This window comes from Nothoprocta perdicaria, unplaced genomic scaffold (genome assembly GCF_003342845.1).
Source record: "Nothoprocta perdicaria isolate Ctin4 unplaced genomic scaffold, notPer1 scaffold_18, whole genome shotgun sequence".
Taxonomy (NCBI): Eukaryota; Metazoa; Chordata; class Aves; order Tinamiformes; family Tinamidae; genus Nothoprocta; species Nothoprocta perdicaria.
The window spans coordinates 691,605-714,878 of NW_020454982.1; the positions used below are offsets into that span (position 1 = coordinate 691,605).

General features: G+C 38.3%; 1 protein-coding gene across 1 annotated transcript; it reads left to right on the forward strand.

The window, feature by feature from the left end:
* Positions 1–270: 270 nt before the first annotated feature.
* GPI (glucose-6-phosphate isomerase) lies at positions 271–17,448 on the forward strand. Its single transcript, XM_026036484.1, has 17 exons — positions 271–435; positions 1,159–1,227; positions 2,962–3,081; positions 5,156–5,239; positions 5,333–5,479; positions 7,322–7,393; positions 8,456–8,500; positions 9,371–9,424; positions 10,336–10,396; positions 12,043–12,086; positions 12,304–12,456; positions 12,852–12,981; positions 13,197–13,273; positions 14,565–14,693; positions 15,197–15,272; positions 15,357–15,423; positions 16,783–17,448. Exons 1-17 carry the CDS (start codon positions 271–273, stop codon positions 16,904–16,906), a joined length of 1,617 nt encoding a protein of 538 aa, XP_025892269.1. The 3' UTR covers positions 16,907–17,448.
* The last annotated feature ends 5,826 nt before the right edge of the window (positions 17,449–23,274 follow it).

Below are 23,274 nucleotides of genomic sequence, written 5' to 3' on the forward strand. Positions count from 1 at the left end.
CAGCAAAGAAGGTGGTATTTCACCTGTTATATATAAATGCAAAGTAATTGTGACTTAATGGAAACAATATTATTATCCCACTGTGCGTTAAAATAAAATGCTTTCTTGTATTTGAGTTTTTCACAAGGTGAAAACAGATTTCAGCTGGTTGAAAATTGTAGTCTTCGTTAAAATGGCATTAAGCAAATCACTACATGAAAATGGGGAAAATGTGTCCCTCAGGTCGTTGTTCTTAGCGTACAATAACTGGGTTTCTGATGATTTTATAATATGTACAGGAATGATTATCTTAAAACAATCACTCTTCAGAAATGTACAATTAAAGAATTTACTTCTTTTGACAGCTTGACTGTGAATACTGATCATGGGGATATCTTACTGGACTACTCAAAGAATCTTGTTACAGAAGAAGTAATGAAAATGCTGATGGAACTGGTAATTATTTAAAGTACAGGTTTTTTAATAAACCAAATATCTGCTTTAAAAAAAAAGGCAACATTTTCAGGTCAAATAGCAGCTGGCATGTGGGTCTGTTACTGAGGTCTGCAGTAAAACAAGATAGGGTTTCATTTGAAATAGTAAGAAAAGCTAATGTCTTCTGTATCTGTAGATAAAACAGAAGTTATTTCATTGCCCTCTTTTCTTAGCTTTGATATTCATTGTCAGATATAGTTTAAGGAAATTTGTGTTAACCTCAGTTCAGGGTGGTGTCACTGTAAACAGCCCTGACAGATACTTGGTTCAGCTAAAGGCTAAGTCTGCATAAGGCACAGATTATAAAAAAGGGGAAATGTTGGCAAGCAGTAGTAAAGTTACTTTCACTACTTTTTTGTAGCAGGGAGGGATTCTGAGCTGCTAGGTGGAATTATTAATGAGTTCTGTAGTAGTCTAGAAGATGAAACTGTAATTAAAATCAGATTCACTGCATCTATAACAATTAGCACATATTCCTGTGTAACCTCTTAATAAACAGCTGATTAAAAATACCTATTAGGGTATTTTTAATTTATATTCTAAATGTGTCAATTCATCTTTTTTTTGACGTTCTTGCTGTTTTTATTCAGTAAATGCTCAGCGTCTTCAGTGTGGCTAGACCTTTGTAGTACATGTTGACCTCTTACTATATTTAAGAGAGCAATCTATTTTTACATTTCTCAGGCAAAGTCGAGGGGTGTGGAAAGTGCCCGAGAACGAATGTTCAGTGGAGAGAAGATCAACTTCACTGAGGTAAAGCTATTTCTGTCTGTGGTTTTCCTTTCAGTTGTATGAATATTACGGATATTCATGCCTCTTCAAGAGATGAGTCTTAGGTGGAGGAGGGGGAAACTGTTGTAACTCCTAGTGCTATTCTGAAATGCTGAAATTGGTGTTAGCCTTTACTTCATTAATTACATGAGAAATATTTACAGCTTTGAGAATAAGATAAAAGAAAAGTCTATATGAATAGAGCTGTTCCATCTTCTATATGAATATGTGGATAATGTAAAATTGTTGGACAGCATCCTGTTTTTAAAGTCTCATAGTTTAAAAAAAGAGTAAAACAGAAGGAAGCTGCTTAACAGCGAGAACTGACTTGTCCACTACGCTTGTTCAGATTTAGAACACTTTTCTAAGCTGTTTGCCTTAAATATTTAAGGCTTGTCTGTATTTGGTGCTGCAGGCAGGGAATACCTGCTGTGTACATATGTGGAAATTCTTTATAGTGCAGCCGAGCGTGAGAGTGCCAGGTGCTCATCCCAGGTGAGTTCAGACTTGCAGGGTGATACAGCATAGTCCATTCATTACAAGATAAACCCATATGTGACCACTCGTTATGGATCCAGGCTTCATTTCCCACTCAAATATATTTTGATTTATAACAGTGGATATGAGTTTAAATGTGACACTATTGTGACCAAGACAAAGCTTCTTTTAATTCAGATAGTCAACAGTATATACTTACTCACTTGTGCATACCTCTCTTTGAAATGCTGTTTTCTTGCCTGGTGACACAAAGAATTGCTTCTGTTCACTCCAGGCTCGGGTGAGCATCATAATTGGCAACTGAAAGAGCTTTTGCTTATTACCAGTCAGTAACTAGATATGCAGTGATTTTAAATTAGCATTTGGTATTTAAATCGTAATTTGGCAGTTCATATTGGTGCTGCTGTCTTTGTCTCACGATGCTCCTCATTGTAGCAAGGAGCAGTAAGAGCAGACAAATTGTTTAATTTCTTCATTAGTATTAACAGTAATTCCTTTGTTCTAGATTAAAATCATAAACTCCCAAATGGGTGTTTAGGCTCCAAATTGTAGACTGGATTTGGAGGTTTTGACTTGTGTATTTCTAGAGAATGTGGAAAGAGGCACCCTAACGGGAGGAATTTTCTCACATGAGAAATGTGAGCCTACATACTCAGTATGCAAGTATTTTAGTAATACTTCATGTGCTGCCCACAATTACGTGACTGGTATCTATGTGAGATGATTAAATACATGTTTACTTCTTCCATTGTGAAATGAACTACTATTGAGAAAATGTCAAGGAAAATAACTTTCTTTGGCTGCTTGCTGCAATTGATTTGATCAGCCCTCAGTTGTAGGATACATAATTTTCCCCATGTGTACCCGAAATGTACTGAAAAGACTAGGATTGATTATTGCTGAAGTCTGAGCTTCAAACTATATAAGTGGTTTTAAAGGATTTTGAACTTTATATTCAAATTAATTGTAATAAATTATTTGTTTACTTAGTATGTTCTATGCTTTTGGAAGCCTTCTTTGCCGGTTCTGTCAAGTGAGAGGCTAATCAGGTAGTTGGGGAGGGGCGTGTGTGCGTATGCGCACATGGATGTCTACTAATTTAATCTCAACAATTTTTAATTTTCTTGAAAGTTGTATTGCCTTTTGGATGAGACACCTGCTCCATTGGAGCTCCATGAGCTCAATTAATATTTTTCCCATTTCTTCCTCTTGTTTCAGAATCGAGCTGTGCTTCATATTGCTCTGAGAAATCGCTCTAATAGGCCCATACACGTAGATGGGAAAGATGTTGTTCCAGAGGTAAACAAGGTGTTAGACAAAATGAAACACTTCTGCCAGGTATGAAGTACCACCACAGTGTTCTTTTCTATATTTCTACTATATCCATTCAGGCTCTATTACATGTATATTGTGAAGCACTGTTTGTAGACCAAATGGAGGGAGAGTAACTGGTAGAAATAAATACGCATTTAACTGTTTGAGTTCAAGTATGGGATTTGTGGGCTTTTTGAGTGTGATTTGCTTCCCTTGCTGTCATTCCCCGGACATTTTCTTTACCAGGCTCTCTAAATCCTGCTTTCTTAGCAGTAATCTTGCATTTACTTCAGAAGCTTGAAAACTGTTGTAAATAATTAGAAATAGTGTCATTCATATGTTGCTTTCTCTTGATAACTTTTCAACCGCTTGAATCTACCAAGTAGAAACTGCCTCTTAAAATTCCGAAGAGATGAGAATTAGATATTCCCAGCTTACCTGTAATTTTATTATGATCTTCTTAAAGACTAAAGATCTCTAAAAAAGTTTGTCAGATACCTCCTCTATGATTCAATTCTCTTTTTCATTGTAGGAAGATGGAAGCTTTTTGTTCCCTAATTAAATACAGCACTATTAATCTCCTTAAATCTCAGTAATTGATTTTTGCTTCTGTATATATTCTTCAAAGTGTAGAAATCTGACAGGTGGGTGGAGAAATATATCATGGGAGAACTTGAAACCAGTCGTTTCATATATAGAATATACTTAAAAAGGAGTCAAGTTTGTATGTGTGAGAAAGTAAAAGCTCCCCAGACAGTTCAAATGTGCTTTAAACGTGGCTGTGAGGAATTGGTTTTGCTTGCTTGCTGTTATGGATCTTATCCAGATGGCAGTGGTCACAGTTACTACCAATTCAAGACTGCTAATGTATCCAAAAGGAGTCTGAATTTTATCCAGTTCCCAGTGGATAAGTGCTAAAACCACAATAATTGACAATAACTCTTTCTGAACTTGGCAATTTCTTTGGACAGTAGAGTTGACTGGGCACAGAAATTGAATATTCTTTCCCCCCTAGAGTTTCTCTCAGTAAGAAAGACTAAAATTTTGGAAGCGAAAATAGGAAGCCTTTCCTAGATAAGACTGCTTTAGTCATTAGAGCTTAAATATTGCTTTCTGTGCAGCTCTGGCTTCTCTGCAGAATTAGAATCACACTAAACACTTCTAGAGAGATTAATACAAAGACACTTAATTTAGTCGATTCTCTCTAAAGTTAGAGGCGGATGGGACTTTAGAACTATAACAACTTCATCTACAGACAGCAGTACTGGTGTACACTCTTCATTTTGGGGAGTTGGAGGGGAGAGCTTTAACTTAAAGCAGATCTCTCAGGAGGGAGAGCTACTATCAGCATAACGAATGTATTCATCTTTGAAGAAAATAAATGGCTTTAGATTTGGGGAACAGGTGTGTGGTATAGACTGATACTTGCTAGTCTCATTTTGTGGCTGGAACATGTTTAGCACACAGGTTGCACATGCTGAACAAAATTCAATACAACATTTTGATATTTTATTGTAATTTTGTTTCAGAACTCTCAGTAACTGTTAAAACAATGAGAATAGAGTAGAAATATGTTACACCTTCTGTTGAAGTAAAACCTAAAATGAATATTTTAACACAAAACATGGGCAATAAGAAGTTTGTGTATGGTTTGCACAGAAATTATCTTTCTATGGCTCATTCCTATTTTAAAGTTTTTGAATTCAGCTAGCAAAGTTGCTTCTAGCTGAAGATGCCTAAGGAAAACTTTCAAGTTCAAACATTTCTTCATGAGGGTGTTTTCTTCATTTTCAGCTTGGTTTCTCTTGCCTTTAATACTCCTATCTGTTGTAAATGCTGTAGTGGTACACAGAAAGGCTAGTCTGATCTTTCAGTTTGTTCTTTCAAAGATGTGCATTCAATTTCTAACACTTCCTGAGCATTTTTTGTTGCTTAATCAAATGCATAGTTCAGAAGGTAGCTGTGAGTATAGGTTTATTTAGAAGTCTTCTTGGAAAACTCTTTACAACAGTGGCTGAAAACACAACCTGCTTTGAGGGGTAGAATCATTGTAAACTTAACATAATTGAAATATTTACAGCAGTGTTTTTTGTCATAGAGAGTCCGTAGTGGTGAATGGAAAGGCTACACTGGAAAGGCAATAACCGATGTGGTCAATGTTGGGATTGGTGGCTCTGATTTGGTAAGCTCCTCATTTCCATCTCTCTCACATCTTACGAGTATGACTATTCCTGCAATGAAAATGTTAAAACTTAATTATGTTGCTTTTCTCCAGGGCCCTCTGATGGTAACTGAAGCCCTGAAACCATATTCCAAGGGAGGCCCTCGTGTTTGGTTTGTATCCAACATCGATGGTACTCACATAGCCAAAACTCTGGCTGAGCTTCACCCTGAGACTACGCTCTTCATCATTGCGTCGAAGGTGCGTCTAGATATAAATGCCAGTGCACGAATTAAACTGCAAAGGATTAAGTCAGAATAGAGATTCTTCTACAGGAAGATCTGTATCAGCAGCTTCTAGTGTGGACTATTCCTATGCAGCCCAGTTGTGATTCAGCCTAAACTTGCAATACAGGTTCATGGGCCACTACTGGAAAAGGTTTAGGTATCAAGAAATCAATCACTGAAAGTGGCTTAAATAAGTAATATCCATCAGCAGTTTTCTTTATCTTGGGTGTGTTCTCAGTCAATACAGGTTTAAGTTCTATTCACAAGTGTTTCTTTTACTCTATTTTTCTGTGTGGAATCTGGGATCGTACATAGTTCTTCAAATTCAAAGCCTTTCCTTAAGGTTATTTTTGATCCTTTATCTTCCATGTTGTGAAGTACAGTACTAACCAATTCAGTGTAGTGTTACTGCAAACACAGATTTGCATTAATGATTTAGGCTTCACTCATTAATAAATTGTACCTTTTGAGCGAATCATACTTAGCTTGGAAATCTTCCCTCTGAGAGGACAATAATGAAATATGTTATTTCTGCACCCTTTCCCCACTCTCTGACTTAAGAAACTTAAATACTAAGTTTCTAGGTAACTATAAATGCTAAGCCTCTATTTGCAAATGGGCAAAGATTCCGCTGGTATTTTAGGACAATATTTATATCTGGGTACAGACTTCATACCTTCACTTTTTTAATTGAAGCTGTGAGTAATTTACTTTGTGAACATAATTGCCAGCTGCTATCTATTTTCTTACTTTTTGAGGAATACTGGTTTCTGTCTTATCAGAGGAATCTGATGAAGACAAACTTTATAGTTATGTAACTTGGGTTCCCTTCATTTCTAAAGCACAGTAGAGCTGTTCTGCTGCTGAAGCCAGTCTGCAACAAATGAACATGTATAATGCTGGCCATGCTCTATTGTAGTGCTCATTATTTCATCTTGGCAGTACTGTAGCCCATCAACTTATAGAATAAGAAGGAAACTTTGAGAATGACCATTAGTGTCAGTTTGTGAATAATTGAGTTCAAGCCTCACGGTTCAAAGGCTCAAAATATTGCCAAATTGCAAAAGTGACACTTCAATTTCCATTAGTCAAACTGTTGTTAGGTAATTTGGTATATTTGGAAGAAGATGAATAGTATTTTTTTCAGTGTTCCATAGCAGACCTCTGTTTCATAATGAAAGAATTCTGGAGATGGATGGGAGTAGGATGAATATGATGTTCACCCCTAAAGCTGAATTTTGATGGTTGAGTAAATCAGAATGGTTGTAGATGATCTTAACAGAACTGCGTGACTGACCTTCTTTGCACACTTGATGAAGCAGGAAAATGTTTTCTGTAGTCAGCAAAATAAAGTTATGACAAAATTCTCAGCAAAAATTAGTGTTCAAATGTGCAAAACCAGGAAGTAAATAATGAGAGGACAATCCAACTAGACTATCCTATTTCCATACTCAATTGTCTCCCTTTTAATTGAGAAGAAAAATTTCATTTTAATGAAAGAGTAAAGAAACTTTTTATCTCAAGGTTTTGCATATCCGTTTGGGGGAAGGAAGGAAGGAGAGGGAAGTTAAGAAATGCATAGTTACTGTAACTCCAGATAAATGCTAGTTTAAGATAACCCTAGAAAGATTAGTCTTTATACTCTTGACAAACTTATTTATCCAGGAATCTGACAGCAGGTCTTTATTATGAATATCTATTCTAATTAGCTGGAACAATTCGAGCTGATGCTTTAGCAAACAAAATTTGTCTTAGATTTTCAACATTAACATCAACACGTAGTGTTTTTCATAATGCCTTGTTTTCTGATGTGCAGACTTTCACCACCCAAGAAACTATCACCAATGCAGAAACAGCCAAAGAGTGGTTCCTACATGCTGCTAAAGATGTAAGTCTAATATAACCATGTTAGGTTACATAACAAAATGTAATAGCTTTCTCTTGGACAGCCTCTCCCTGGTCTGTGTAAGCATGCTTTGGAGCAGAGCCAGTAGCTGCCTGAGCATGAAGCTGTATAGCTCAGCAAATTCTGTATACAGCACTTCAGTGCACAGTGATTAAAGTGACAGCTTACTGTGTTTGAACTAACTGATAAAATCATGGAAGGTTTTTGTTACGGGTAGATGTTATGGGTTGTTCTCATGAATCCTCCCCTTAAAGTACTATGTTGTAGCATCTGCCTTAGAGATGGCTCATAATGTAGTGCAAATGTGAGACCACTGACAGGGAAAGCCAAGAATATGATGTCTTCATGGTATCAGCTTGAAATTCTTAGCAAATTTTTGAGAGCTGGAAACAAAGGTATTGTTTCCATGATATACCAACATTTCTATAGCAAATGTCTGTGAGTAGAAGCCTTGTATTTGGCTCATTCCCCGCCACTTCTAACCCTTAAAAGGGAAAAGGGCAGATACTGCTTAGGTAGTTAAGATGTATTTTAACCTGTTTCCATCAGAACAGTTTGATTTAAAAACTTGGCTTTGAAATTCTCCCTTGCAGTACTGTTACAAATAGCTCTCGGTTCACCAAAAGCTCAAAGACGAAAGTTTAAATCTGTAGCTTGAGATTTATCAGTATGTACCAAGAGTAGGTATTCTGTAGTTCTGACTTTTTGACCCTTTTGATTATAGCACATGTACGACAAACTTGGCCTGCTCCGAAGTGTTAGTGGTGTTGCAGGCTGATAAAGTACCCTTATCTTAGGGCAGCCTACTGTTTTAAGTAGTGAATGTTTCCAGAGGGAAGCCCTAAGAATAGTGTCAGAATACTGTCTTTAGACAGACGTGCTGTCAAATCTTTGAATGTGAGTAAGCAAGTTGATAAATGTAAAAACTGATGATAGTCAACAGTGTTTTGTTTAAATGTAAGTGGTAGCAAATCAGCTTTATGATTGGAAATTAAAAATTGTAACAAATGTTCTAGATCTAACAGCTTGTTTTGTTTTACTCAGCCTTCTGCTGTGGCCAAGCATTTTGTTGCCTTGTCTACCAATGGAGTAAGTATATACAATTCTGTATAAACTCTTCCCCTTCTCTGTACTTATTTCTAAGATGGCCTCATTTTAGAATCCACTAAGGAAGCATGTCTTTTGAGGCAGATTATCTGAATACCAGGTATTACCCTTCCTCTTGAAATAATGCATGCTTCTACTGGAAATAATTAGAAACACTTCAAAAGTCATGACCTCTAGCAAGTCTGGTAGCTCAGTTATAGATTTCTACTTTTTATTTCTTTGTAGAGCTTTATAAATCTGGAGTCAAGATCTCTTACTGTGTTGTTATTAAGGAAGGGCACCTCTTACTGCTTAAGTGTGCTTGTGAAGGTGGTCATTCTGTATGCAAATAATACTATCCTAGAACTCTTCAGATACATGCTGAAGATGAAGCAAGTAGCTTGTGTGGTTAATTTGTTGCATGTGAACACATGCAACCACCACATACCCTCATGTGGTGGTTGCATTTGTATAAAATGAGTTGGATGCTGTAGCAATTAGATTCTGCAGTAATTGAAGCTTTCAGGTGAGGTCCTTGTTATAAAGATTTTTTCCTTTTGACTCTCAATGTACAATGAATATCAGTTTAACTCCTAAATATATTTGCCACTTGCACACTTTCCAGTCAGTTTTCATAATTATATTGAATTTTCCATTCTGATACTACTGAACAATGTTAGACTAATCTGTGAGAAAAAAGGGATGTTTTATTTTCTGATGGGTGCTATATGTTTTTGAACAGAAGGATATAATTAAGAAATTGTATGGTAAATGCATACCCCACCGGAAACTTTTTAGTTGCTATATATTAAGGTTTTTAAGAACTTTGACTTTACTTACGATCTTCTTACCCACTTCTTTTTTTCACTCTAGCCTAAAGTTAAAGACTTTGGAATTGACCCAGAGAACATGTTTGAGTTTTGGGATGTAAGTAAATATTTAAAGTTGTGTGGTAGATATCAACTGTTAGGATAATTTGCTTTAGAAAATCTTAAATAGATATCAGTGCCAAAAAGAACTAAAAGTTAGTAGCTGTAATGTCTATTTTGAAGAATCATGACTAAAGGCAAGCTGCAAACATGTCAGGTAGGCAGAACAAAGTCTTGCCTCTTGGCCATTCCATTAAAATCCTGCTCTTCAAGGTCTGAAGAGGAGCCTTCTGTGTTCTTGGCTGTTTAATCAGTTGCTGGGTAACAGGAGATAGAAGTCTTAGCTTATTGCTGTTGGTGTAAGTAGTTATTATAAGCTGTGACATTTGACTGTTGGGGTCTACCGTATATAATCCAGGTCTGTAAAGGTCAGACATCAGAATAACAGGAGTCTAATATGATATTTCATAGCAGGTACTTAATGGTGTAGTGCTCTTAATTTTGGTGTTTATTATACTTAAATATTCAGAAACAGTTTGGTTTATATCTCATGATCATGTGCCTGAAAAACTAGTCTTTAAAGCTGCTGTTTAGAAATGATCTAGAACATTACCTCTCCCTAGGCAATGTTCTAATCTCGGTGAAGCAGGCTTTAATTTGGATTAATCAGTAAATCAGTAAGTAAATCAGCTCTTGAGTGAGTCAGATTAGTTTTCAGGGTAACTGCTCCAACAAATATTATAAACTAAAGCTTCCAGAAGAGCTGGATAACTTGAAAATGCTCAAAATGAATAATTAGGGTGCCATGGTAAGGTATAGATACCTTTGACCATGCTGTATACAGTATAGTGATTTATTGCCAATAAAAATATTCTTGTTGCTGTAAAAATGATGCTTTTATTAACGGTTTGACTAAGTGCAAATTTGAAACTTTACCTTCCCCCTGTGTAAACCAATCTCTCTTTTCAGTGGGTTGGTGGCCGCTACTCTTTGTGGTCAGCCATTGGTCTCTCCATTGCCCTGCATATTGGTAGGTATTCATGTGATATACCAAAGCCAAGAGTTAATTTGTTTGCTTTAGCAATATAATCATGCAACATGTTAACAGTATTGGATTGTGGTTCCAGGTGGTGGCAGAGATGTTATTTTACCCATCCTCTTTTCTGAGAAGTTTGTTTTTGCACAAATATCCATCTATAGTGAAACAGCTTCTACACTTGCACTGTGTAGTTTTGGAAGGTACTCATGTACAAATGGTTAATTAAACTTCCCCAGTCCCCTGCATAGCAAAAGTGCCTGGTTTATGTAAGGCCACATCAGCAGTTTTAAAAATTAGACCTGGCATTCATAAACTTCTTTTTTTTTTAAAATAGTCATCCATCTAGTTTCTGCACATACATATACCATCAAATCCAAAGTCTTAAATTCCACTTAAGAACTGTGTAGCACTAAGAGCTCTGTTTCCTATTCCTTTCTTTTTTTCCCCCTCAGTATTTTTCCCTAGTCTATGATGCTATAGGTACCCTAACTGTATCAGCAATTGATTGAGGATCAATTTACAGGATCTTCCTAGTTTGCTACACATCTACTTGTATTACTTGCATTATGGGGCCTCACTGGGATCTCTGACGCAGATCTGAAGCACAGGTAGAGAACACACTGAATGTTGTGTTCTTAGCTTGCAGCTCTAAGGGCAGCTGTTTCTTGGTGATTGGACTGTTCAGCAAAATGCCTTTGTTCCCTTATTATTTTGGGGCATTTAAAATCTGAAAGTGTGACACCATTTATTTTGGAATTGAAAGTTAGTTTTATTAGGCTGAAGTTAAAAGCAAAACATGGGTTGTAGTTTTTTGAATGATGTGAATAGGAGCTGTGATGTGTGCGTAAAGCCCTCTGTGAATAGTAAAATAAACTTTTGTTAGGTAGTAGTATTCTGTCTGCAATAAGCTGGTCATCTCTGTCTTCAGATAGATTTGGTGATATGCCAGTCTCTGCTGCTTGTTCATAGATAATTGTCAGTCATTTCAACACTGCCCTGTCTTTTTTTTTTTTTCTTTTTTCCTATATGAGCCAGGATTCCTGGTTTTGCAAGGAAGGGTAGTGATAGTTCAAGTACTCATTACTGAGAATGACTGATGATTTAAATACACTAATTACAAGACAAAATTGTGTGAATTTTTAGGAACAGATTTTTTTTCCTTTTACTCTCTTTGCTATTATCTGTTTCTATTTAGGTAATCGTAGTTTAAGGTGTCCCTGTTGCGTAAGCTCTGCTCTGTAAGGTTTGTGGAAGGTCTCCCCCGATGCGTCTGGAGTGTCTGAAGTAACAGAGTATTTCAGTGTAGCTGAAAATTGTAGTTTTTAATGCACATCCTGATTTTGAGGCCTCTCTTTTCATCCTAGTTGCAGTTTTTGTCTGAAGTAAGATTTTGGAGAAAGCTTTTCAAGTTTGTTTCATGAAGTTGCACTCAAACTCTGGAAGTCCAGTAAAAAGTTCTACTTTTAACTGAATATATTGAGCAAATAGGATGGACTGAGAAGTCAAAAAGTAGAAATGCAACTTTAAGTTCAATTACTGGTTGACAGCCTTTTTATGGATAAGAACTAAACTATTCTAGGACTACAGAGAAATCATATATAAGCTGTAATAGTAAAACCAGCATTTTCCATTGATAGGTTACGACAACTTTGAGAGCCTGCTTGCAGGAGCCCACTGGATGGTGAGTGGATGCAATATCTGTCTAAAATTTGTTCCTGTCAACATTGTTCAGAAACCAACCAAAAATTGTGTCCCCTTGCTATCCTCATGGCCTCTAAAATGATTGTTTGAAGAGCTCCTGCTAGATCAAAGCAGTAATAAAAATGGATGTAAAATCTGGGTTAGAGAACAGTTGCCTTATCAAAAGCAATTTTTCTTTCCTTTCTGTTATTAAAAAGGATAATCACTTCCACAAAGCTCCACTGGAGAAGAACTTGCCTGTTATTTTGGCAATGCTGGGCATCTGGTATATAAACTGCTATGGATGTGAGACCCATGCCCTTCTGCCCTATGACCAATATATGCACCGCTTTGCTGCCTACTTCCAGCAGGTAAGGCTCAGACAGAATGGAAGTTTTTAAGAAGTGAATATGTACAGGGACTTCTGTCCTGGTTCTTTAGCCTGAATGCATGCTGCTAGGTTAAAGCTGCCATCGCTTAAACTCATTTTAATAAGGATCTGAGGAAGATTGGTACCTAGGATAGACAGCTGTCAGTTTATTTTCCCAAATAATTTACAGAGTACTTCAACTTCTTCAGGCTTCAGTTGTCTTAGTGTCCATAAGTGAAGTAGCTACATCATTGATATTTATGAAACTTCTATAAATGTGCAGCACTTAGTTCGAGCCTGTATGGCAGTTTGTACTGATAAATTGTGTGTTTTTTCACAAACAAGTAGAAAAAGTTATTTTAAAAACAAAAAATACAGTCCTTTTCCTCCTTTTAGGGTGACATGGAATCTAATGGCAAATACATTACCAAGAAAGGGTCTCGTGTGGACTACAGTACTGGCCCTATTGTTTGGGGAGAGCCTGGCACTAATGGACAGCACGCATTTTACCAACTCATCCACCAAGGTAGACTAAAACTACTGGATGGTTTGTTTTGGAATTAAATTTTGAACAGCTAGACAGCTGGTAGAAGTGGCAGTGATTTAAAGGTCAGAGTTTTATCTGGCATTACATCTTTCAATACTAGAAACTTCCAAAAACTTAGTGGGATGAGAATTGAAAACTTTCTGGGACTGTTCAAGTTCTACTCTATTGCAGAACTAACAAGACTTTTCTTGTAGGAACTCGCATGGTTCCTTGTGACTTTCTGATCCCAGTCCAGACCCAGCATCCAATAAGAAATGGTTTGCATCACAAGGTAAAAAGTGTTCATTATTAGGACATCCATACTTTCTTGTTTCTGAAGGCTTTGAAGCTTATCCAGTAGTGCAGTGTGCCAGTTTTCTAAATGTACCCTTGAAACTGTACCTACAGGCTCTGTGAACATTCACAATAGACTGTCTTGGAAATGATCTGTAAACTGTAATTGCACACCCAGAGGTGTTTTTGTTCCTGGAGAGACTGTAGCCAGAATTCTTGAGGCAGACTGGCCTGTTGCTCAACTCTTCCCAGCCGCAGTAAGCCAATTAGACATCTGGAAAAAAAAAATCTCTGTAGGAAAGCAAGGAGCGTAACTAATCTTGCAGAGTAAGAGGCAAGTTCTCAGTTTATTAAAAATGCTGTTGTGTAAATAGTGAAATTCTACGACAAAATTTAAAGAAATTACCAGCATAGCTAAGGTGAGATTTATGCATGGAACTCCTTAGCCAGTTCATTTCATTAAAGTATATATAAATTAAGGATTTTCAGTGAATGTCATGTCACAGGGTGGGGAAAAAAAATACTTAAATTTCTGTAGGTGGAAATGTGCCCAGCTCTACTATCTGAGACTTCAGAAAAAGCATGACTTCCTCACTTAAGCTTTACTCTTATAAAAATTTCAGATTATCAGTTTTGTTTAAGTTGCATGTTAGCAATTTTTCTGTCAAGTAAACACCAAGATGAAGTTTGTTAAAGAGGAGAAGAAAATCTTCTACTCAGCTGTATGTAGATACTGTAACTGTGTTATCTTTGTAACTGATAGGACAACCACGGAACAAATTGCAAACTAACATTAGGCAAGGAACATGAAATGGGAAAGTTCTGCCCTTATTGGTAGAGGTTGGTATGTGGTTTGCTGTTAAGTTTTTTATGCCTCTTAACTGGCTAACTTCAAGTAATCCTTGGGGAAAAGCAGCTAGTGCTCCATGTCTGTGACGTGGCATGGATTAGAAGTGTAGACACTAGTGGGTGAAGGGAGCATGTGAAATCCTGGCTTCTTTGTCTTCACTGCAAGCTTTGCTGTCAGCAGGAAAGGATTCCCTATAGCAATTCTGTTTGGTTTTGGCACATGCTATAAAAGTAGTAATCAAGTCTCTCAGCACTCTAATGTAGCAGTTGGGGATGTTATTAGGTTCAAACTAGTCTGCATTTTACAGTGATGGTGTTGAAAGCAAGACTGTTGCTCCAGACTAGGTCTCAATCTTGCTTCAAACACTAGATACCATGTTCCAGCTAAAGAAGCAGTAACTTGAGTCAACATTTTCTGTCTCCCTCTCTCTGTCCCCTAGATCCTTCTGGCCAACTTCCTTGCTCAGACTGAGGCCCTCATGAAGGGAAAGACTCCTGACGAAGCTCGTAAGGAGCTGCAAGCTGCAGGACTGAGTGGAGATGCTCTGGAGAAGCTCCTTCCCCATAAGGTAACCAGGCCCTGGCATTTGCCAGTTTTGTGCAGTAGTGAGGCTCTCGTGTTGATGCACTGACTGGCTGGTGGCAGTTGCTAATGGGACAGTGCCCTCCCGTGGCTGTGAACCGCCACTGTCTTGGCAGCAGTGAATGTCACATTGTGGATTCTGCCAGGTCTGGGATGCCTGTTATGAGTGTGTTGATCCGGAAGCCTTTTAAGGCACTTCATAAATGTGGAGCTGGCTCATCATTTCCTCTTGATTTATATTTTACTACTGCTTCCCATGGCATACAGTAACAATACTGGCTTTGGGAGATAACACCCTACTGTTGTGGTTGTAGTAATTGTTACATTCTCCTGTATTTATAGTTTTATAGTTGAAACTGCGTTAGTTGTGTTAATGAAAAATAGAAAAGGCTAACAACAACGTGGACTGTAAAATAAATAAAATAACAGTATGCTTCTGATGGAAGTTTTTAAAAGTGCTGTATTAAAATATAACTTCTATTTCAAAAGGTCTTTGAGGGAAATCGTCCAACCAATTCCATTATGTTTACAAAACTCAACCCATTCACTCTGGGAGCCATCATTGGTAAGTAGATAGGTTCCTTAAGTGTGAGTGCTAATTGAGGCTTTCTGATGAAGTTTATTGACAAATATTTTTTTCTGCTTGTAGCCATGTATGAGCATAAGATATTTGTTCAAGGAATCATCTGGGATATTAACAGCTATGACCAGTGGGGGTAAGTAGTCTTGATCTGTTTCTTGTATAGTTATGAACTGTGGCACCAATAGGGCCACTCTTAGACAAACTAAGGACAATGAGAAAGAATAGGTTGTATAATTAAAGCCAAAAGATCACAGGATAATTTTAAATCTAAAGCACATTTTCTGGGCAATGAGGTCCTGCATATTAGTGTGGCTTAACAGAGATACATCTTTTAAAAACTTTATTTTTTACATTAGATTTTATGTTCTATTTTATATAATATGTAATAGAATATATATTCTATTTTATATCTAGAATATATTATTCTATATTAGATTTGGAAAAAAAAAAAAGAAAAAGGCTGTAAAAAGCAGTAGTAGATGTGGGGGGAATCGTCAAACAAGCCAAATATGTTCTTGGAGAAGTAATCCTTGTAGAAAAGCAAATGAGCTACCTCACATCTTTAGAAATATGTTCTTGGAGAAGTAATCCTTGTAGAAAAGCAAATAAGCTACCTCACATCTTTAGAAATATTTAATAAGCAGCCTAAGTGGCATCTATCAAGTGAAAGACTGGATGCCTTTGGGGTGCTGGAGTTAGAGGAGCATTCCTTGTAGATACCTTTACATGTAACAGCCCTAGGTCCAATGCAGGCTAGTTTGGGGAGTTAATCACGATATTGTTTGTAATAGTAATATTAACTGTACAACGTCCTGTGTGAAAGCTTATGCAGGAGGCAGGGACTAGCAGACTAGCTGACACGTTGTCAGATGAAACTTTGTTTATGCTATGAGAAGTTGCTTGGAAGAGTAAGCCTGCTTTACAGGCCTAGAATAGCAGTTTACACTAAACTGCCTTTCTAAAAAGACTGCCTGAAAACAGGTATGTTTTTTTGATATCTGGAGGGGTGTATGGATAAGTAGTACAGCTACAACTGCTGCACATCAAAATCCATAATGGAATCCAAAAATAAGTATGGAATGGGGGCGCAGGCAATGTTTTAGAGAGCTAGTCTGGTTGGTTTCCTGCAGCTGTTGGAACCTTGGATGTTCTTACCCTGTTCTTAGGTGTAACTTCTAGAAAACCTTTAAAAAGATGGGGAAAACTTTCAGGCCTCAAGCTTAGCTCTTTATTCGCTTGATGCTATAAATCAGTGTTCTGAGTGATGTCATGTTAAACAATGAACATCAGCAAGCTGAATGGCACTGAGTTAAATAACATTTATGTAATTTAATTGTACCAGTAAATTCTAAAGAAGAAATCAATTCAGGCTGTTCACTGTGAAGTTGCTTTTTTACTAGCACCTATCTTTAACATTAGTGGTTAATATAAATATCTGAGGCTGCTAACACTAATGTTGTTTTTGTTTTTTTTCTGACTTATATAAATGCAGAGTTGAACTTGGAAAGCAGCTTGCCAAGAAAATTGAGCCAGAGCTGGAGTCGGATGCTCCAGTGACATCTCATGATAGCTCAACAAATGGGCTCATTAATTTCATCAAAAAACACAGAGCCTGAAAGACTTGGAGGACACCGACAATCTAACCACCGAATACTCAAATCTATGTTGTAGTTATGCTTTTTTTTAGCCACTTTTAACAAAAATAGCACTTTACAGAAGTAGCTTCTTCACTTGTTGCAGTTAATCTTGTTGCGTCAAGTGTTGCAAATGAAAACTAGTTTTGTGAAACCCAGAGTTTGTATAGTTGCTTTCTATTTTTGTGGTTGTTAATTCATAAAGTGCAGCTGGTACGTTCCTCACTTCTTATTCCTCAATTTCCTTAAAGGTGATCACATACTGATATTAGGAAATAAAAGATGTGATGGAGGAGTAAAAGTTATTCACTTTCAAGTGCAGTCTTAATAACCTTTCCCTCACTGATTGTGTACAAGATCCTCTGAAGCAAAGTAAACTAACTTCTCTGGCATGTCATTGTCTTTTTGGACTGGTTCTGCTATAAGCCTGAAAAACTGGAATGTATTGAAAGAATCAAATAACCCACATTGTCAAGTGTTCAAATCACATGATATTATGTGTTTGATAAAGACACATTTTTTTTCAGTGGTACTGTGAAAAGTAAAGTTTATGAATAGAGGCAGATGATGTGTATTGATTTCTTCATAAGCTATGGAGAAGCTACCCAAATATCTCTCCAAAAGGGAACAAATTCCTGTACAGATTTTTTTTTTCCCAGACAGTTTTCAGGAACTTTACATGAACCTGAAGCTTGTTGTTACTTGCAGAAGAAATACCTTATTTTCTTTGTGTGTTTAAGAGATGGTTTCAACTTGCTTAAGTCAGCATCATATTTATAACAAACTTGAATAGAGATCAGTTTAGCAATATTTATAAGCAAGTTGTTTCTATCCTATATCATTCTCTAGTAGTGTTAACCCTTTGTGCCCATGCTGTGGCTGCTGTTCCATAAAACCTTTAATACACTTTCTCTATGTTACAAGTGATGCAACGCAACTCCGATTCTAATACAATGAACTTGTGACAAATGCAGCTCTCAAGAAGCTCTTGATGTACATTTAAGTGTCTGCAGCACACATATTTACTATGCTGCCACTTAATTTCATCTTAGTGATATGACACATGGTGGCATATGTGGTGTCTGGAATATATCCAGCATTATGGAGAATGCCTGACAACATGGCTGTATGGAAGAGTTAAGTCAACTTAAGTATTAATGTATAGTGTTTAGATGATAGATTTTTCTGATAAGCTTTATTAGAACACTTTTCCTCACAAAAGAACCCACTAGAGGGAGGCATAACATTTTAATATGAGATTTTTGTTTAATTCACTTATGGAGCCAGTAAAGCATTACATTCCTGCTGTCATTGGAGGTAGGTGCTTGTTGTGAGCTAGGTGGCAAAGAACTAACCCCAGGCCTTGCCTCTGCCCTAGTTTCACATTTAACTTGTGTGTCTCCTGTAAAGTACAAACCCTAGAAACTTCTGAAAAAGTTATTTTAAAATTGATTTCAGAATCAATTGAAATTGATTCAATTTCAATTCTGAAATTGAAATTCAGAATCAATTATTCTTTCCAGAAAGAGCCCTCTTTCCTTAAGATAAATATGTACTATTGCTGCTCCTGATGAGCAGGACATTTTATTATTTTAAAGGCAAGCAAGGTTTCAGTGTAATGAAATGGTTCCTGAGCATGGGTTAAGAGTAGTGGGTTAAGCTAAGGGTCACCATGAAAGCCTCCCCTCTTAATGGTGGAAGCTCTTGAGGGCTCTGGGCTCCTGTTGGTGCTTTAGCTTTCTAGAAATACCCCACCAACCGCTTATTAGCACAGGTAATTTAACAACGAGCGGTCGGTCCCGGTAACGATCCGCGCTAGCGCAGAGGGCGCCTCGCGCGCGCGGCTGCCCCGGCGGAGCTGCAGGGCGCCCCCTGGTGGCGCGCGGGGGGCGGGGCCGGCGCGCGGGCGGCCGTTGGGGCCGTTAAGGCCGTTAGTGCAGCGCGCGGGCGGCCGTTGCGGCGCGGGGCCTCGCGCCTGCGCTGTGGTGTCGGTAGGGGAGGGTTCCCTACACGCACCTGTGTGGAGCTGGGCAGCTGGGGCCAGGTGGGGCAGCTCATCGGCCCTGTAGTGCTGCGGTCGCCTCACACGTGGCAGCTGCAGCGCCTGTGGCCGTGGCTGGTGGGAGACAGCAGCGCTGCAGCAGGAGGTGCTCCCTGTGGGGGACGAACGGGTGACCGCTGGCCGGGAGGGCTGGAGTGCGAGGCAGTTGTGGGGGTGCAACCACACAGCGGCACAAGTGTCTGTTGCAGCCTGTGCACTCATAAACCTCCCACTTCCACGTTTACAAGCGCTTGTCTGGAAGCCTCTCCCACAGAGGAGCTTGCAGCTGCTGGATGTGAAGCTGCTCAGGCAACTGGGATCCAGATTGCTGCACCGTGCCCTGGGCGGAGTGGGAACAGGAGCATCACCGGACATGCTGGGACTTGAACCTGGAGGGGCCCAGCTGCAGGAGGAGAAGGAAGGTCTGGCAGCAGCATGGCTGGAAGCCGTCAGAAGGGAGCGCCATCTACATGAATTAGGGGGCTTTGTATGGAGGGAGCTGGAGGCAGGCAGAAAGCAGCAAGCCAAAAGCTTGGCACATTCCTTATGCAGGAGCCTTGTGGGACTTGTCTGTGCTTGTGTCGTTTCTCATGGGCGCTGATATCGGTAGGAGCTGAAGCAACCGAACAAAGTGCTGGCAAGGAATCCATGGAGGATCATTAAATGCACAAGAACCACGGATGATGCGGGAATTCAGTTTTAGTGACAAGAGGTGATGATCAAGGGCTGCTGCCCAGGTGTGTGCTTGTAGCCATGCTGAGAGGGAAGGGGAGGCCTGGATAGCTCTGAGACTCACCCAGCATCGCTGTTCTTCAGCCTTGACCTATGTCCCCTTGAATAAAATACTTATGGACTATGATTTTCAGCTCTAGTGGATAAATTTTAAATCTTCTGTATCACTTGAAGCCAGCCAACTCCTACACAAACCAAAACTGGCAGAGGTTTCTTCATAGTTAACATTGTAGTCGAAGTCTGAACTTCTCTTCAGGAGACATTTTAAGGCATGACCAAGTTCCCCTGTGAAGCTGGAGAACATTATCATTATTTATGTTACAGGAACAAATGAGAGCTCGTAGATCCTGCCACGCTAAGAAACACAGAAACAGTCTTTGTCCAGGAGACTGTAGAATTCCAGCAAAACAGAAAGTGTGAGAAAGGAGAGGCTTTCTCTTGTATACATTTTGTACAAGAGGTACACAGAAAGGAAGGAACATGCCCAAGTCAGCAGAAACTTGTCGGACTGTGAATGAGCTGGGACAAGATCTTCTGATCCTCAGCCCAGTGTGTTAGCCACAAGACATGATGTTCCGGAAGGTCTCTGAGGAAAATACAGTATGCGGATGCCTCGCTCACTGTAAGTAGCTACCTTGATGATCTTATACATATATAAAAATGCATCATGAGATGGTCATTTATCTTAACAGCTTTTTAAAGTCGAAATTCATCTGTGGATGCATTTTTAAAGATTTTGAGAAGGAGATTGGTTAACTAAAGGGAGAATGTTCTTAAAGGAACTAATGAGAAATTCATCTTGTATTCCCACTGGACATGTACTTAATAGAGGCTGTGTGTATGAGATTAAAGGAGGAATATGTTTGCATTGTAATTTGATCCAAAAAAGGCTTACAAGATTACAGTGAAGGCTTCTTCCAGCTCTTTTGTTTAAAGAGAATTTGGTGTGAATAACCAATAAGTAATCCCCTTTGGCATAATTTCCAGTGATCTGATGGGGTTGTTTTAATTTTCAAACTCTCTGGGAGGAAGTACAGAGTTCCTGCAGCCTTAATGATTTTAATCACTTGAGCACAGAATGCTTAAAGGAGGATGTACTGAGCAAAGCCTCCCAGGCCACGGTGACTACTTGAACTGAGTCTATTGCTGTTTTGGGAGAGCAAAAAGCACTTGGGCAGTCTCAGGGCTTAAACAGCTGAACCATGAGTCTGTAAAAAACATTTAAATGTAAAGAAGGTTATTTACCTTGTTCGTTTACTTTGTTAAGAAGAACTTGGAGATACTAGTGTTTAAATTTACATGTTCTTGGAAGTATTCTGCTTAGCTTTTTTTTTTTTTTTTTTTAATAGAAAGGGAATGGATGTTGGAGTGAAAGCTGTTAGGTAGGTAAGTACAGTATATCATAGCTTAGCGAAAATTTGTTCTGGTGAATTTTCAGTAGATATTGACAGCATAGCTTGTTACCATTTATGCAGATGAAAGAGATGGCTTGCAGGCTATGTGAAAAACAATATTTTGTGGATATGAATGTCAGAAATAAGTAAGTTTGGCTTTCATAGAGTTGATTAAGTATTAAGCAACTTGGATTAATAAGAATGACATAGTAATTTTTTTTTTTTTTTTTTTTGGCTACTATCTTGATCATACATGGGTGCTAACCACTCCATTGCTCTTCCCTCTTGAAGGGAGGTTTCCTAGTTTTGATTGGTGTTCTGATAAATAGGAATTGTCAAAATAGAGCAGATAAAAAATAGTCCCAACTGTCCACTCTAACCAAAGCTAAGCATTTATGGGGGATTGGTAATGCCCAGATTTTTCCTTTCTATGTTATATATGTCTTCAATTTTTATTTTCTATATTCTTCCCCATCTTGGGTTTTCTGGCAGAAAAAAAATAAGAAATTTGGAGGTGCTTTAGAAAAAAAAATATTCCAATACCTGCTGAAGGTACTTGGAATTTAGTGTCACATCCCAAAAGTGTTTATATTTGCATTGTGAGATTCAAGAGCATCTAGATGACACTTGGTGGTTTTACAAGTAGACACTGTTCTTGGTACTCCTCTAAATTTTATGTTTTGAGGTTTATGTAAAACAAAGGAAATATTTTGAGCCCAGACTTGTGAACTGACAAGTCCCATGTGGAGAAATGACGCCTACTGCTGGCTGTCTATTCAATCCCTGCTGAATTGGACTGCCTCAGGCAGGAAGAAATGTAAAGAATTGGGAAATGAATAATGCTTTCAGTGTTTGGAAGTAGGTTGCATGGTGGATTCAGCTGAGGTAAGAGCTGGACATAAGAGCTGCTAAGAAGTTGTCCAGGCAAGTGCATCAAGGGCACACTGAAGTATGCGGCAGGCCTGGGGAATCTGCACTCTGCCCTTTGTCATTAACAACAGCCAGTGAAGGGACAATGTCTGGTAACAAGGTCCCTCAGATGAGGTGCTTGTCAGATAGACTTGAGTGATCATGCACTGTAAAAAGCCTTGGATAACAATCCTGATAGTTCTTTGTTAAATATTTCTGCACGGTCCTGGACTAAGCAAAACTACTACTCTAGTTGGTAGAGTGGTAACCAATGTCTAAGCGGTTCATTACTCTGGTAAGTTCAGCCTTGGGTGTGACTTATTTTTTTCATAAAGATTTCAATTTGCAATTATTACTCTTAAATTTTATGTGAGGACTCCTGCATTAACTGAAGTACCATGCTATGCCAGTGGAAATTCTTACTTAAAGACTCTCTCTCCAGTCTCTTCAAGAAACATGTTTATAGCCATAACATCATTTTAACTATAAAGATGATTTTTCTGTATTATTTTGCTTTTTTTAGTCTGTTACATTGTTTTAATAGGTTCTCTTAATATTTGCTTTATTCTCCATATCAGTTATATTATTAACATAGACAAGGAAAGGGCTGTTGGTGTAGCCTGGATAGTCTGTGATCAAACAGTAATGTTTTGCGAACTCCTGTAGAGAACTAGCATTACAAAGAGACAGTACTGGACATCTTCAAGAGGCTTTCCTGAGTTCTCCATAGCACTCTTTAAATATCCACATGAAGTTTTGGTCTTCAGTAGGCTTTTAACATAATTTGCATCATTTTGAGTTAGAAGAATATTACTAATCTCTTGTCTAAGCCATGTTTAATTCTCAGAATATATACCTGGTACCTGTTGACATAATATATTTCAGGGTGATTATGAAGGAGAAGAACAGGCATGGCAGCTCCACCTGTCCAAACCCTAGGAGCAGGGCACATGGTATAAGTGCTGCTAGCCAACCGGTATTTTATTTCTATTGAATTGATATAGGATTTCTGTTTTATTTCTATTGGATTGATAACTTACTGAGAAAGCCTTTTTGTCAGACAGTTCATTGACTTCAGCAGACTTCACTTTGGGCCCTGAGTTATACACTGTAACTGTGAGGGCACCCTGATGCTCTGGATTGTTTTGCAAAGATTGTTTGGACCATTGCAGTGCCCAGCTACGAGTATACTTGTATAAATAGCACAGAGGATGTGTTAAAGCCAAGTCTGTATGCTACACAGCAGACACTTACGTGAGGCACTTGAAATGCAG

Bases quoted from the DNA above. Each gene is read 5' to 3' on its own strand.
- GPI (XM_026036484.1), top strand. From the start codon at position 271: ATGTACAGGAATGATTATCTTAAAACAATCACTCTTCAGAAATGTACA. The intron at 9,425-10,335 runs GTAAGTAAATAT...CTCTCTTTTCAG, and splicing joins ACATGTTTGAGTTTTGGGAT to TGGGTTGGTGGCCGCTACTC. The intron at 15,424-16,782 runs GTAAGTAGTCTT...ATATAAATGCAG, and splicing joins AACAGCTATGACCAGTGGGG to AGTTGAACTTGGAAAGCAGC.